This window comes from Sapajus apella, unplaced genomic scaffold (genome assembly GCF_009761245.1).
Source record: "Sapajus apella isolate SASKATOON/1434 unplaced genomic scaffold, GSC_monkey_1.0 scaffold274, whole genome shotgun sequence".
In the NCBI taxonomy this organism is placed as follows: domain Eukaryota; kingdom Metazoa; phylum Chordata; class Mammalia; order Primates; family Cebidae; genus Sapajus; species Sapajus apella.
The window spans coordinates 105,930-122,355 of NW_022437214.1; the positions used below are offsets into that span (position 1 = coordinate 105,930).

Consider the following 16,426-nt stretch of genomic DNA (forward strand, 5'->3'; position numbering starts at 1 on the left):
GACAGGTTAAACATGACACAAATTCTTTGCAACTCCTCCCACCAATGGGCGGATTTATTTCCCCATCATTTGAATCTGGGCTAACTGTTCAATTTGCTTTGACCCACAGAATATGGTAGAAGTGGCACAGTGGCTCAGGCTCACACCTGTAATCCCAGCACTTTGGAAGGATGAGGCAGGTGGATCACTTGAGCTCAGGATTTTCAGACCAGCCTGGGCAATGTGGTGAAACCCTGTGTCTACTAAAAATTCAAAAATTAGGCTGGGTACAATGGCTCATGCCTGTAATCCCAGCACTTTGGGAAGCTGAGGCAGGAGGATTGCTTGAGACCAGCCTGGGCAACATGGCAAAACCCCATCTGTAAAAAAAAAAAAAAAAAAAAAAAGCACAAAAATTAGGCCGGGCACGGTGGCTCACGCCTATAATCCCAGCACTTTGGGAGGCCAAGGGAGGCAGATCACCTCAGGTCAGGAGTTCAAGACCAGCCTGGCCAACATGGTGAAACCATGTCTCTACTAAAAATGCAAAAATTAGGCTGGCCACAGTGGCTCACATCTGTAATCACAGCACTTTGGGAGGCCGAGGTTGGCAGATCATTTGAGGTCGGGAGTTTGAGACCAGCCCAACCAACATGATAAAACCTCATCTTTACTAAAGTACAAAAATTAGCTGGGCATGGTGGCGGGTACCTGTAATCTCAACTACTCAGGAGGCTGAGGCAAGAGAATCACTTGAACCCTGGAGGTGGAGGTTGTAGTGAGCCAAGATCGCACAACTGCACTCCAGCCTGGGCGACAAAGTGACACCCTCTCAAAAATAAACAAAAAATAAAAAGCAAATATTAGCCAGGTGTGGTGGCATGCACCTATAATCCCAGCTACTTGGGAGGCTGAGGCAGGAGAATCACTTGAACCCAGGAGACAGAGGTTACAGTGAGCCGAGATTATGCCACTGCACTCCAGCCTGGGAAACAGAGCAAAACTCTGCCTAAAAAAAAAAAAAAATTAGCCTAGCATGGTGGCAAATACTTGTGGTCCCAGCTACTTGGGAGGCTGAGGTGGAGGACTGCTTGAGCCCAGCAGATAGAGGTTGCAGTGGGCTGACTGCACCACTGCACTCCAGGCTGGCTGACAGACTGAGACCTTGTCTCAAAACAACAACAACAACAACAACAACAAAAACATGGTAAAACTGTTTAAGTGCTATTCTGAGAATTGGTCCCAAGAGACCTTGCAGCATAGGCTCTTGCTCTTTTGGAATATTTCTGCCATCATGAGAAGCCATCCAGTCTAGTCTACTTTAGGATAAAGAGACAACTGCAGGAAAGGCCACCTGTAAGACTTTAAACTACCACAATTGAAGGGCGATGGAAGGAGCCAGCAGATGATTGCAGTGCATGGCTGAACCCAGGCAGGCTCAGCAGAACTACCCAGCTGCACCAGCCCAAGGGGCTCATGAACAAATGCATATCTATTTCAAGCCTTAGTTTTGGGGTGGTTTATCATGCGGCAATAGGTAACGGATGTAAACTTTAATGTCCAATGTGAATCTGGTTGAAGGACACTTATGGGTCATCCCTACAAGGGAACACTATGTAGTTACTCTTTAACAACTAGAGGCTGGGCACTGTGGCTCATGCCTGTAACCCCAGCACTTTGGGAAACCAAGGTGGGTGGATCAACTGAGGTCAGGAGTTTTGATCAGCCTGACCAACATGGTAAAACCCCATTTCTACTAAAAATACAAAAAAAATTAGCTGGCCATGGTGGCAGGCGCCTATAATCCCAGCACTCTGGGAGGCCAAGGCGGGTGATCACCTGAGGTCAGGAGTTCAAGACCAGCCTGACCAACATGGTGAAACCCTGTCTCTAATAAAAATACAAAAATTAGCAGGGCGTGGTGGCACGCGCCTGTAGTCCCAGCTACTTGAGAGGCTGAGGCAAGAGAATTGGTTGAACCCAGGAGGTGGAGGTTGCAGTGAGCCAAGATCAGGCTGCTGTACTCCTGCCTGGGCGACAAAGCAAGACTCCATCTCAAAAAACAAAAACAAAAAATGAAAAAAAGAAAACAAAAACAAAAACAAAAGTAATCATATAAAGAAGAAAACTGGCCAGGTGCAGTGGCACATGCCTGTAATCCCAGCACTTTGGGAGACTGAAGCAGGAGGATTGCTTAAGCCTAGAAGTTCAAGACCAGCCTGGGCACCATAATGAGACTCCCATGTCTAAAAGAAAATTAAAAAATTGGCCACATGTGGTGGTGCATGCCTGTAGTCCCAGCTACTTAGGAGGCTGAAGTGGGAGGATTGCTTGAGCCCAAGAGTTTGAGGTCGCAGTGGGGTATGATCACGGCACTGCACTCCAGCCTGGGTAAAAGAGCAGGACTCCATCTCAAAACCAAACCTCACCGCCCCCCAAAAAAGAAACAAAAGGAAAACTGACACCCAGAGAGGTTAAGCAGTTTGTCTAACAGTCGCACAGCTAGTAAGAGACTGGGTTATGGACTGAACACATGAAGTAAGGCTACAAAACCAATATTCCTAACACCTGATGCTCTAGCGCTCCCTGCAGCACCACCAATTCCTACTTCTCCACTTTCTTTACGTGTAGCTTTTCCCTACTTCTTCATTATATTCACCCAATACCAGCATTGCAAACTTAATTTCCTGGATTTTAGTGGCTAAACAGCTGGGAGTGGCAGTTCACGCCTGTAATCCCAGCACTTGGGAGGCTGAGGCAGGTGGATCACCTGAGATCAGGAGTTTGACCAACAGGATGAAACCCCGTATCTACTAAAAATACAAAATTAGGGCTGGGCGCTGTGGCTCATGCCTGTAATCCCAGCACTCTGGGAGGCTGAGGCAGGAGAATCACTTGAACCCGGGAGGCAGAGGTTGCAGTGAGCTGAGATTGGGCCACTGTGCTCCAGGCTGGGTGACAAAGCCAGATATGACTACAAAAAACACCCCCAGAAAATAAAAACCAAACCAATCCCCCAAAACGCCTTAATACCAAAATACATTATATAATTACAACCATACAAAGAGAAACTTGCACACATTAGGGCAAAAAAAGTGAAAAGGTTTTGGCCAGGTGTGGTGCCTCACGCCTGAATCCCAGCATGCAGGGAGGCTGAGGCAGGTGGATCACCGGAGGCTGGGAGTTTGAAACCAGCCTGACCAACATGGAGAAATCCTGTCTCTACGAAAAATACAAAATTAGCCAGTAGCGTATGCCTGTAATCCCAGCTACTCGGGAGGTTAAGGCAGGAGAATCACTTGAACCCAGGAGGCAGAGGTTGCGCTGAGTCGAGATCAAGTCATTGCACTCCACCCTGGGCAACAAGAGCGAAACTCTGCCTCAAAAAAAAAACAAAAAAAAAAGTGAAAGGTTACTGTCGGATCCTGGTAATCAGGAGTGGTTCTTACTCCCTTACCTATTCCTCCTATATGACATTCTTCTATACATTTATATGAGAGATTAAAAGAATGCTTCTCCCATATTCAAAAGAAATTCAATTCTAAACAACCAAGTATTTCTAAAACCTTGACTCAGGTCAATACCTAAAACCAATTCAACATTTAAGAAGACAGTTGTTAAATATACATATACACATATATTCATACATATAGATAAAATAGTAAGTTAGAAATCGCTAAATTTCTAATAGAAAACTGGATAAAAATGCTATAAGATCATTAACAATAAGCCAGATCTATGCACTTATGTGGAAAAGATATTCAAGAAACAATTCTATTAACAATGACATTTAGGGAATAATTATAAAAGAATTTCACCTTCTTAAATATTTCTACAATTTCTAAATTTTTTAAAAAGTTAACCTTTAAATAATTAAAAAATAAATTACAGAGAAAATGTGCACACACATGTAGATAAAGATACGGAGCGACAAGTACCTTATTCAGATTCCCTCCTCCACTTTTAAGGTATCCTGTTTTTATAAATAAGCCCACCTAGATAATCCACCCACCTAGGAAGATAATCCAGGATAGTCTTCCTAGCTTAAAAGTCAGTTGATGGGCTACTCTGGGCATACCATACTGGCCATGGATTAGCCTTGCTCTGTAAGGACCAGTTAAAAAACAAAAGTCAGCTGATGAACAACCTTGATTACATCTGCAACCACAATTCCTGTTTGCCAGATAGCCTAACATAGTTATAGGTTCCAGAGATTAGAATACAGTCATGGGGGTGAATAGAGGTCATTATTCTGCCTATTGTGGTTTTATAATAGCATAAAGTTTTAAAAACTAGCTGCCTAATATATTTAACAGGTATTCATTAAATGGGAATAAAAGATAATACAATTATTTAACAAAGCTAACCTAAAAAAAAAGGATAAAAAATGAATGTAACTTTTTTCTTTTACAGGTGCTCTAAAATATCTCTGCCTAACCTAAGGTCATGAAGATTCTCTTGTTTTCTTCTTGAAGGGTAATTTTAGGTCTTATATTTAGGTTTATGTTCCATTTTTTATTTCGCAAATTTTGCATATGGTTGCCTAATTGTTCCAGCACCATTTGTTGAATAGACCGACACAAGCAATGAAACGAAGTTTTATAACTCAAATGCAGTATGCTGAACGTGAGAATCTAGACATAAAAAGGTTACATACTCTATGATTCCATTAATATGACATGCCAGAAAACGCAAAACTATAGGGATAGATATCAGATCAGTGATTGCCAGAGATGGGTTAGAGGGGGACAACCGACTACAAATGGCACAAGGTAACTTCTGAGGATGATGGGAATATTCCATATCTCAATTGTGATAGTAGTTACATGACAGTTTATGTTTGTTAAAACTCGAGGCCCACACAACTAAAAAGTATAAATTTTATTCTATGTAAATTATTCTTCAATAAACCTGACTTTAAAAATTATCAAGTGACAAGGTAAAAAGGTGTAATTTGTTTGCAGGGTCCTAGACTTCCTGAAACTTAAAAATGTGACCTTAGGCTGGGCATGGCGGCTCACACCTGTAATCCCAGTACTTTGACAGGCTGAGGAAGGCGGATCATGAGGTCAGGAGTTCAAGACCAGCCTGGCCAGCATGGTAAAACCTGTCTCTACTAAAAATACAAAAAAATTAGCTGGGCATGGTGGTGGGTGCCCGTAAGCCTGGCTACGTGGGAGGCTAAAACAGGAGAATTGCTTGAACCTAGGAGGTGGAGACTGCAGTAAGCTGAGATCCTGCCACTGCACTCCAGCCTAGGTGACAGAGCAAGACTCCATCTCAAAAAAAAAAAAAAAAGTGAACTTAATCCAAGTTAAAATTAGCAAAGAAATCAAAAGGTGGACAACTAGACGGTCATTACATCATTACCAGGCTCCCTTATTGCACTGCCACTGTTTCCCAAAAAAAAAAAAAAAAAGGAAGACAGTAATTCAGAGTGAGCACTAAAGAAAGCATTATCCAATAGCTATAGGCTCACTTTTCAGGCTAGTGACTGAACAACTGAACAAATAAATGCGAAGCTAAGCCTAAGAAAAAAAACTAATCAATGAAATAACATTTACCTTTGGAGTCAGCATTTGGAAACAGCCTGTTCCACGGCACTTTATTTTTGTGTGGAAGAGAAAGCAAATAGTTTCTAGCTTTTAAATTTATTATACAATTCAGGTCTTCTTGTGATGGGGATCCAAGAATACCTATCAGATAAAATAATTAGCTGTTAGTTAACAAGACTAAGGCAAATGACTACACACCATTAACTTTGGGTCAGAATGAACCCTGATAATTAATGTCTTATCACCACTCCCAATGCTTACCTTTCTTAAGTTTTTACACAAAAGTCCTTAACATTTTTAATCAGGGAAGGTTAAAAATTCAAACCTACCACAGGCTAAAGGGTTATTAAACTCTTCTTAATTTAATGAAGTGACTTTGATGTAAGCTGTGGGCCGGCAAAGTGAGTAAATCTAGCTACTGAAGGGCTCGGGAACCTTACCCAGAATGTGGTTCAGCTGGTCAAGATAATGCTTCCCTGGAAAGATGGGCCTGTTAGAAAGCATTTCTGCCAGAATGCAGCCTACAGACCAAATATCAATGGACTTGGTGTAGCCCTGCAGGAGAAAGAGAAAAGATTGAGAATGATATCTAGTCATACAGGATGAGATCTTCCTGTATGACAGGTGCATTGCTGATAGGAGTTTGAACTTCTCTGTTGACTCCAAAACTCAGACAGACAAATAAGCAGCATGGAAAAACAAATAATAATTTGGCTTTATGGGAGGCTGAACAGTTTAAGGTTATGTGATTTTATTTTTCTCTTCAAAGTTGATTAACATGGGCCAGGCATGGTGGCTCATGTCTTTAATCCCTGCACTTTGGGAGCCCAAGGTGGACAGATCACTGGAGGTCAGGAGTTTGAGAACAGCCTGGCCAACATAGTAGAACCTCGTTTCTACTAAAACTACAAAAAAATTAGGCAGGCATGGTGGTGGGTGCCTGTAATCCCAGCTACATGGGAGGCTGAGGCAGGAGAATCGCTTGAACCCGGGAGGCAGAGATTGCAGTGAGCCAAGATCATGCCACTGCATTCCAGCCTGGGTGACAGAGCGAGACATCTCAAAACCACCACCACCACCACAACAGCTGAATAACTTGTTAGATTAGAATTTCCAAAGTATACATTAGTCCTTTTTTGAAACAATTTGAGAGATAGATTCAGAATTGTCATAAATTGGAACTGGAAAAGTATTTTAAAAGTCTAAAAACCTTGATTTCTGGGTTGGGGGGAGTATGTGCTAGCTCCATCATATTTTACCAATCTCTTATTAAAAATATTCTCAGCCGGGCATGGTGGCTCACGCCTGTAATCCCAACACTTTGGGAGGCCATGGCGGGTGGATCATCTGATGTCAGGAGCTCAAAACCAGCCTGGTCAACATGGTGAAACCCTATCTCTACTAAAACTACAAAAGTTATCTGGGCACCAGTAGTCCTAGTTACTCAGGAGGCTGAGGCTGCACTGAGCCAAGAATTGCACCACTGCATTCCAGCCTGGGAGGCAGTGCAAGACTCCATCTCAAAAAAAAAAAAAAAAAAAAAAAAAAAAAAATTCACTGATACGATTTCAGATTCCACAATGCAATAATTAACCCTTAAGAAACTACCACTTGTTCAAATTGGGGGTAGTATCAAAGAACAGCCACAAGTAGCTAAAAAAAGACTACTAAAATTTCCCTCCTTTTATCAGCTACATACCTGTGTGAAGTTTTCCTTATTAACTTAAACCAAAACAACATATTTGACAGACTGAATGCCAAACCAGATGAGAATCCAACTGTTAAGCCAGACATTAAACAGACTTGCAAGAATAAAAAAAATGCCACTCTTCTCACTAAATGTTATTTTATTTTATTTTATTTTATTTAAAGACAGGGTCTCACCCTATCACCCAGGCTGGACTGCAGCGGCACGATCATGGTACATTGCAGCCTCTATCTCCTGGGCTCGAGAAATCCTCCCATCTCAGCCTCTCGAGTCACTGGGACTATAGGTGCATGCAAGCACGCCCAGCTGATGTAAATTTTCTTTTTCTTTTTTTTTTTCCTTTTGAGATGGAGTCTTGCTGTGTCACCCAGGCTGGAGTGCAATGGCTCGATCTCAGCTCACTGCTACCTCCACCTCCCGGGTTCAAGCAATTATCCTGCCTCAGCCTCCTGAGTAGCTAGGATTACAGGTGTGTGCCACCACGCTTGGCTCATTTTTGTATTTTTAGTAGAGACAGGGTTTCACCATGTTGGTCAGGCTGGTCTCGAACTTCTGACCTCATGATCCACCCACCTCAACCTCTCAAAGTGCTGGGATTATAAGGGTGAGCCACAGCGTGCAGCCGATTTAAAATTTTTTTTGTACACAGTCTCACTATGTCGCCAGGGCTGGTTTCAAACTCCTGGTGATTCTCCTGCCTTGGCCTCCCAAAGTGTTGGGATTCTAGGCCTCAGCCATCATGCTAGCCTCACTAAAATGTTTTTATTGTAGAAAATAAACTTATTCTTATGAAAAATATAGAACTTAAGTTAACATGTAGTGGATTTACTATTTAAAAATTAATACATTTTAAAGTTTCATACTGTAAATAACAATAGATATAACCTATATAAAAAAAATGTGTGTGGGTTGTTAATTTTTTTTTCTTAGATAGTTTCACTCTGTTACCCAGGCTGGAGTACTGTGGCACAATCTCAGCTCAGTGCAACCTCCACCTCCCGGGTTCAAGCGATTATCCTGAATCAGCCTCAAAGTAGCTGGGATTACAGGCATGTGCCACCATGCCCGGTGCATTTTTGTATTTTCAGTAGAGACAGGATTTCTACATTTTGGCCGGTCTGGTCTCGAACACCTGGGCTCAAATGATCCACCCGCCTCAGCCTCCCAAAGTGCTAGGAATACAGGCGTGAGCCATTACACCCAGCTGCTCCTTGATAATTTTTAAAAAATTTAAAGGGATCTCAGCTGGGCCTGGTTGGCTCATGCCTGTAAACCCGGCAATTTGGGAGACCCAGGTGGGTGGATCACTTGAGCCCAGGAGTTTGAGACAAGCCTGACCAACATGGCAAAACTCTGTCTCTATAAAAAAAAAAAAAAAAATACAAAAATTAGCCAGGCATGGTGGTTCAAGCTTGCAGTCCCAGCCACACAGGAGGTGATGGCGAAGATCAGTTGAGTCCAGGAGGGGGAGGTTAAAAAAAAAAGAGGCCAGGTGCGGTGACTGACGCCTGTAATCCCAGCACTTTGGCTTTGGGAAGCTGAGGTGGGTGGATCACTTGAGGTCAGGAGTTTGAGACCAGCCTGACCAACATGGTGAAACCCCATCTCTACTAAAAATACAAAAATTAGCCACACCTGTAATCCCAGCTACTTGGAAGGCATGATAATCGCTTCAACCTGGGAGGCAGAGATTTTAAAAAAAAAAAAAAAAAAATGAGAGGAGGGAAGGGGAGAGGGGAAAGGGAAGGGGAAGGGGAGGAAATGTCAAGCAATCTTGATGAAAATGGTTACCTTATACTTTTCTTGAAACTTTTACTTTTTTATTCTTTAAGACAGAGTCTCACACTGTCACCCAGGCCGGGTGCAGTGGCATGACCTCGGTTCACTGAAACCTCCGCCTCCCAGGTTCAAGCGATTTTCGTGCCTCAGCTTCCTGAGTAGGTGGGATTAGAGGTGCCTGCCGCCACACCCGGCTAATTTTTTGTATTTTTAGTAGAGACGGTCTCAAATTCCAGGTGGGTGATCTGCCCACTTTGTCCTCCCAAAGTGCTATGATTACAGATGTTAGCCACTGCACCCAGAAATTTTTAAAATTTTTTTTTCTTTCCTAAACAAGTTAAACAGAGCAACTTTTCTGAAAGCTGAAACTCTATAAAACATTACAAATGTGTAAATAGAGTGCTCTAGCTTCCCAAAACTGGGACAATATGAGTTTTTTAAAAAAGAAAATGGGCTGGGTGAGGTGGCTCACACTTATAATCCCAGCACTTTGGGAGGCTGAGGCAGGCGATTATCTGAGGTGGGGAGTTTGAGACCAGCCCAACCAACATGGAGAAACCCCGTCTCTACTAAAAATACAAAATTAGCTGGGCATGGTGGCACATGCCTGTAATCCTAGCTACTCAGGAGGTTGAGACGGGAGAATCGCTTGAATTCAAGAGGGAGAGGTTGCAGTGAGCCAAGATCGTGCCACTGCACTCCAGCCTAGCAACAGGCGCAGAGTGAGACGAGACAAAACAAAACACACACACACACACACACACACACATAAAAATAAATAAAAAGAAAAAGAAAAGGATAATGGATAACATAAAAAAAAAATCCTGGATTCCTTATAGTGTTTAAAAACAAAGGTAGGATACACAAGAAGAGAAAGGGTAAAGGGGAAAAATCTTCATGGAAGAATGCTAGCCAGTACATGTAAAAGGAAGAATAAATTTAGAAAATTACCATTTTATAACCCCCCATATTATAACCAACAGAAGTAAGTGCTGAACCACTGGGGGAAGGCTGTTGGGAAACAGGAGATTCACATACATGATCTCCAGGAATCTATGGTGGTCGTGTCAGAAACATGCAAGCTACATCTCATCAAGAAGAACCCGTCTGAAGAATCCAAAATGTGAACCACGCTGTTAAACAACTGATCTGTACGTGGCAAAGTGCTGAATGTCTTGAAGAAGAGAGGAAGGGCAAGAAGACTGTTCTAGACTAACATTATATGTGAAACAATTAAATCCCGTGTTAAAAACAGAGTTACCTAGACTTTTTTGGAGAGATGGGATGTCACGGAATTAGTGATGATTGTTTTACATATGGCTAAGGGTACTCTTGCTGTGGGAAGAACGCCCTCCTTGTAAGGACACCCTCCTTGTAAGGAGCATTAGTATGCCACAAAGGGTCTAGGAGTGAAGTGGTATATGCTGGTGAAGTGTCACACGGTCTGACAAAAGAGAAAAGACAGAAGAAGAAAGAGAAAGGAAACAGTAAGAGAGGGAAGGAGGGGTAAGAAACATGGCAAGATGTTAATAGCTGGAGAACCAAGGACAAGGGCATATGGGTGTTTACTCTCAATTTCTCTATGGGTTTGAAAATTTTCTACATTAGTAAAAATGAACAAAACGAAGACAACTTCTAGAAGTAACATTCTCAGGCTACAGGTATTACAAATAAGAAAAAAATGGACAGTCAATTTTCACTTTGGTAACTCTGCAAGCAGAAGGAAAAACAGGTCATCTTGAAGAAAGCCCTCTCTGGCTACCTCTCCCTGGAGGGTGATTGAGACGTGAAGACAGTGGGGACATCGAAGTCAGAATGGAGACTACAAGACCAAGAAGCCACACCAGGACAAAGGCATACCAACAGCTCCCTTTACAACTGGCACTGAACACTCGCATGCCAATGCTCCTTGTTTAGAATGGCTGTCACGTGGCCAGTCAGAGAAAGAACCTGTTGTGTGGGATTGTTTGTGATACAGAATTACAGAGAACCAACATGGCATTTTCTTCTCTGAAACATCTGTTACACCAAATCCTTCTTTATAATGGAATTTATGTTAATGAGATTTTACTGTTATAATATACCGAACAAATGTAGGATATCAAGAAAAACTAAATGCTTTAAACAAATTCCATTTCCTTATGAAAAAATCTAATAGCTTATCTGTACTCATAAAGAATGGAGGAAGAGAAAGAAGCCTATAAGCTAATTAGACCTGTTCTTTCATTTCCATTAAGCCTCTCAGGACTATTTCTGGTTCCTGGGCCCTAGATACAAGATCCAATGTCTATTTTTATTGCCTTTCTTCAAGTATCTTCACATTAGAGCAGATGGAACTGTGTTTAAGAATCTTATAGTCTTGAGATACTAGATAAAGGTAGCATGTCAGGCCCACTTAACTACTCAATTTTCTCACCTTATTCATTTATTATTTGCAAATGACAATAAAAATACTGAACGGATCTCAATCTCCACGGCAGCCCTCAATTTTTGCCTCCTGGCTCATAAATCTAACAAAAAACGTCACATTTCACTTTTTTGGGCTTTTATAGACTTATTCAAATCATTTCTTATGACCAAGACACAGACCTTGGTAGCAGAGTGTAGATGAGACCTGGATGCACTCTGTACAGCCACTCACAGATACAGAGGGAGGAACTTCATTTGGAAGCAGGCGATCATAATTTCAAAAGAAGCCACAGCAGTTCCTACTCTGTCCAAAATTATGTTTTCTTCAAGTACAACAAATTACGATATAATTCTGCCACAGAGACATTCTTCATTATCAGATAAATTTGACCTTTACAGACAGCCCTCGTCCATGTTCACAGAAATACACACTAATGAAACCTCTACAACAAACCCAGGCTGCACCTGATGGCCACAGGCAGGACTTCAGGACAGCTGTCCAAGGAGTGGAACACAAACCACTGACAGTAACAGTGATTGGGGAGGCACACTCCTCCTACTCCACAACCATCAGCACTATACCAGCTGAGGTAGAGAGGCTGAATCCTAGGGCCCAGAAGTTCAATGCTGAACAAAATTTAGACAGCTCCTTGGGGGCGGGTGTGGTGGCTCATGCCTATAACCCCAGCACTTTGCGGGGGCTGAGGTGGGTGGATCCCTTGAGCTCAGCAGTTCAGGACCAGCCTGGGCAACATAGGAAGATCCCCAACTTTTACAAAAAAGTGTAAAAATTGGCCAGGCGTAGTGGTGCGCTCTGCAGTCCCAACTACTCTGGAGGCTGAGGCAGAGAGGATCACTTGAGCCTGGGAGGTTGAGACTGTGAGCCATGATGGTGCCACTGCACTCTGGCCTGAGTGACAGAGTAAGACCCTGTCTCAAAAAAAAAAAAAGACACACAGCACCTTGGCTCTGGCCAGATAGTCCAACTCTTAACAAGCAAAAACAGAGACACAGAGACTGGAGAGGAGACTTACAGCTTATTGCAATGCATCCAGAATGTTCTCTTACTTACTGGTTTTCTTTTTATGCAAACTTAGTCCTTACCTTGGAATTCAACATAATTTCTGGAGCCCTATACCAACGTGTGGCCACATATTCCGTCAGGAACCCTGTATGATCATGGTCTGGATCTGCAACACGGGCCAAGCCAAAGTCACAGATCTAAGAGAGAAAAAAACAAGATAACTTCTTAGAAACTCTAACCTTTCATATCAAAATATCACAAAAATAAAAAAGGCAATAGCAATAATAATGATACGAAGTAGCTGTTACCATTACTAGGTGGCAGTTACTTTGCTGGGCATTCTACAAATTCATTATTATTTAATTTTCCCAACAATCTGAAAAGCAATCAACATGTTAGAGACCAGGATGCAGGCTGAAGAAGTTTTTATAGGACACACTTTAAGAGGCATCTCTACCTTTCATTTTCTGCTTAGCACAAAGCAATCTCAATTAGGTGAAGTGACAAACTGTTGAGTAAAGTCACCAAAACCACCCAGTGTCCTTTTTTCAGCCTATCCTGCTGGGGCTCTCAGGACTGCTGCCAACGATCTGCACTGGCCTTGTATTCTCAGACTCTACTTTCTGCCAGTCTTCTACTTAGCCTATGAATATAAGTATTTTCAAAGATTCTTCCCACTTCCTTCTCCTTCCAGGTTGTCAAACCTACTCCCAAAGATTTTTTAAAAAATTTCATATACTGAAGAATATTTTATTTTTAAAATATACGTAGTTTCATGCCTGTAATCCCAGCACTTTGGGAGGCTGAGGAGGGTGAAACAGGAGGTCAGGAGTTCAAGACCAGCCTGGCCAAGATGGTGAAACCTCGTTTATACTAAAAATACAAAAGTTAGCCACACGTGGTGGCAGTACCTGTAATCCCAGCTACTCAGAAGGCTGAGGCAAGAGAATCACTTGAACCAGGGAGTTCTCTACTTTAGAGGCTGGCATTGCCTGGTACCACCTTCAACCCCAAAGGCCCTGCTGCTTTGCTTCAGGTGTAGCATCTGAGAAAAGCTGCACATCTGTGTTGCATAATTTCCGTCTTTTGACACACTGTCTCTGCATTGTCAAAAGGAGCCAATAGCAACCTGCTTCTCCAGTGACTCCTCCACAGGCCACTTTCCATGTAGACTCTCACAGGGTAGTGTGGGGAGGAAATCCTGCCCTCCTCCATGACTCTGACAACTAACTCCAGCCACTGAGCTCTCTGTCTACATAACTTCCACCATGAGCCCTAGGCTTTTTTTTTCTTCCTTTTGAGACACTCTTGCTCTGTCACCCAGGCTGGAGTGCAATGGCATGATTGGCTCACTGCAACCTCCACCTCCCAGGTTCAAGCGATTCTCCTGCCTTAGCCTCTCAAGTAGCTGGGATTATAGGCACATACTACTACGCAGGGCTAACTTTCAATATTTTTAGTAGAGATGGGGTTTTGCCACGTTGGCCAGGCTGGCCTCGAACTCTTGACCTCAGGTGATCCACCCGCCTCAGCCTCACAAAGTGCTGGGATTACAGGAGTGAGCCACTGCATTTAGCCCCCAGGCCTCTCTTTTCAAAGCGGGGTTTGCCTCCCATTACACCCCTTGACAGTCACAGCCTATCAGAGAATCTGGTTGAGGCATGGCCATAACTTTTGAGGGGAATCACAGTTAAGTCCCAACTTCTGCTTGATTGATCCTGCTTTTCAATGTACTTGCAGCTTATTTGTTTCTTTAGAGACTTTTCTACCAATTCCAGTAAAGCAAACTGCATGAAGAGTTTCCGGTACTCACGCCCAGGAGGTTCATTAGCAACCTAATCCTACATGACCAGAAAAGCAAGGAAGGATTGATTTCTTCTTACATCTGAAGGGGAATGTGCCAAGCCGTGCAAAGCCATCACTTGCCATGGCTATCACCAATCCATTTTGACTGTGTGTGGTTTGAATTTTTCAACATAGCTGTGACACACAGTTTCTTTTTCATGGCTCACACTTCTCTGATGCAAGTCCAACCAAAGCTCACCACGCTACCTTCTACAGTGTAAATGGACACCTGAAGCCCCACATTCTCAATCATACCATCAGAGAAGAAATAATGCAACTTGTCAGCAGAGCAAAACCAGGGCAAGCCCCAGAATGTGAGCATAGATCCTTCACTGCCCTCTGTGCCCCGTGTCACACAGACTGGATGGGTCTAAACTTGACACACAGTTTTTGAGGGCTGTTACATCACAAAACAGATCCCAGATTTTTTGGAAACCAGATAAGAAATCCACAAATCAATGAGGCCAAAGAATTGAAGCTGGTATCTCCACATTCCCTTTCTTTGTACTATATTCCTCTAGGAGTGTAGAAAACATGAAGGTGGGGCAAGTGCTGAGAAATGAAATGGAATGTGGAGACATCAGCTTCAATCCTTTGGTCTCACTGATTTGGAGGTTTCTTATATTCCGGTTTTTAAAAATCTGTCTAGGATCTGGTTTGTGATGTAACTGAGCCCTCAAAAGCCATGTGTTGGGCTGGATACAGTGGCTCATGCTTGTAATCCCAGCACTTTGAGAGGCTGAGGTGGGTGGATCACCTGAGGTCAAGAGGTCAAGACCAGCCTGGCCAACATGGTAAAAAATACAAAAATTAGCTGGGCATGGTGGTGAGTGCCTGTAATCCCAGCTACTTGAGAGGGTGAGGCAGGAGAATTGCTTGAATTCGAGAGGTAGAGGTTGCAGTCAGCTGAGATCATGCTACTGCACTCCAGCCTGAGCAAAAGCATGGGACTCAGTCTCAAAAAAAAGAAAGCTGTGTGTTAAATCTGATCCATCCAGTCTGTGTGATGCTGGGCACAGAAGGCAGTGAAGAGTGTGGACAAAGAAATGGGTTCTTCTAAATAAGATGTATTTTAGAGGGCTTGATCAGATTCTCAAATATTACATAAAGTAGGAATAAGTGCTATGCGTAACTTTAAACATAGTTGTGGCAGATTATATTTTCTAAAGTAGGCCACACCAATATAACCCAGACCCCACACTCTTCTGGCTGAACTCGTATCAAGAGGTGGGGTTTATCTTCCATCCCCTTGCATTTGGGTGAACCTCTGTACCTGCCAGAAACAACAGAATACAGTGTAAATAATGCTGTGTGACTTCTGAGGCTGCATCATACAATTCAATGTGGCATCCACTGGCTCTCTCTACTGGGGTCCTTGGAACCCCTGCCCATGTTGTGAGGAAGCCCAGGCTGCCTAGGCTATATGTAGATATTCCAGTCGACAGCCAGTGTCAACAGCTGGGCAGGTGAGTGATCATTCCAGCCCCCACCATCCCATCTTCTAGGGGAGGCCCAGACACTGGAGAGACCAACTGTACCTGGAATTCCTGATTCACAGAAACTGTGAGGTAATATATGAGAATTGTTTTAGGTTACTATGTTTTTGGGTCATTTATTATAGAGCAAGAGAAAACTAATACAGTGGTACTGGGCAGAGCGACTGCACAGGGACTGGCACTTTTTGAGGAAGACCCATGTGAAGTGATACTGAAATAGTGAAGACATATCAGCCATAGCAAGACCCGGGGAAAGCCAGAGCAATGCTCTAGAGAAGGAACCAACAAGCATATCTGAGGGGTGGAGAGGGGCACTGTACCTGGAACCACCCAGAATGATTCTAGAACTGACTGCTTCTCCTATATCTCAACTGCTACTGCCTTAGTTTGGACTATATTTAGTCTGTCTGGACCTAGGTAAAAGGCTGGTCTCCCTGCTGCAATTAATTCATCCTCTAAATTTCTGCCTGAGTGTTACTTCTAAAATATAAATCATTTCTCTCGCTCAAAAATCTTTTAATCAACTTCCTCTGCCTCTTGAATAAAGAGCAAATTCTTTAAGAGTAACTGTTTTTTTTTTTTGAGACATAGAGTCTCACTCTGTCATCCAGGCTGCAGTACAGTGGCACTA

General features: G+C 42.9%; 1 protein-coding gene across 1 annotated transcript in view; it reads right to left on the bottom strand.

Moving 5' to 3' along the window:
• The window catches only part of LOC116545468 (mitogen-activated protein kinase 1), a 50,339-nt gene that overhangs the window by 22,062 nt on the left and 11,851 nt on the right, over positions 1 to 16,426 (bottom strand). The window contains exons 3-5 of the mRNA XM_032272007.1: positions 12,535 to 12,651; positions 5,975 to 6,089; positions 5,544 to 5,675 (exon numbers count right to left, since the gene is read on the bottom strand). Of these exons, the coding sequence (XP_032127898.1) occupies positions 5,544 to 5,675; positions 5,975 to 6,089; positions 12,535 to 12,651 (364 nt within the window). The remainder of the gene's footprint in view (positions 1 to 5,543; positions 5,676 to 5,974; positions 6,090 to 12,534; positions 12,652 to 16,426) is intronic.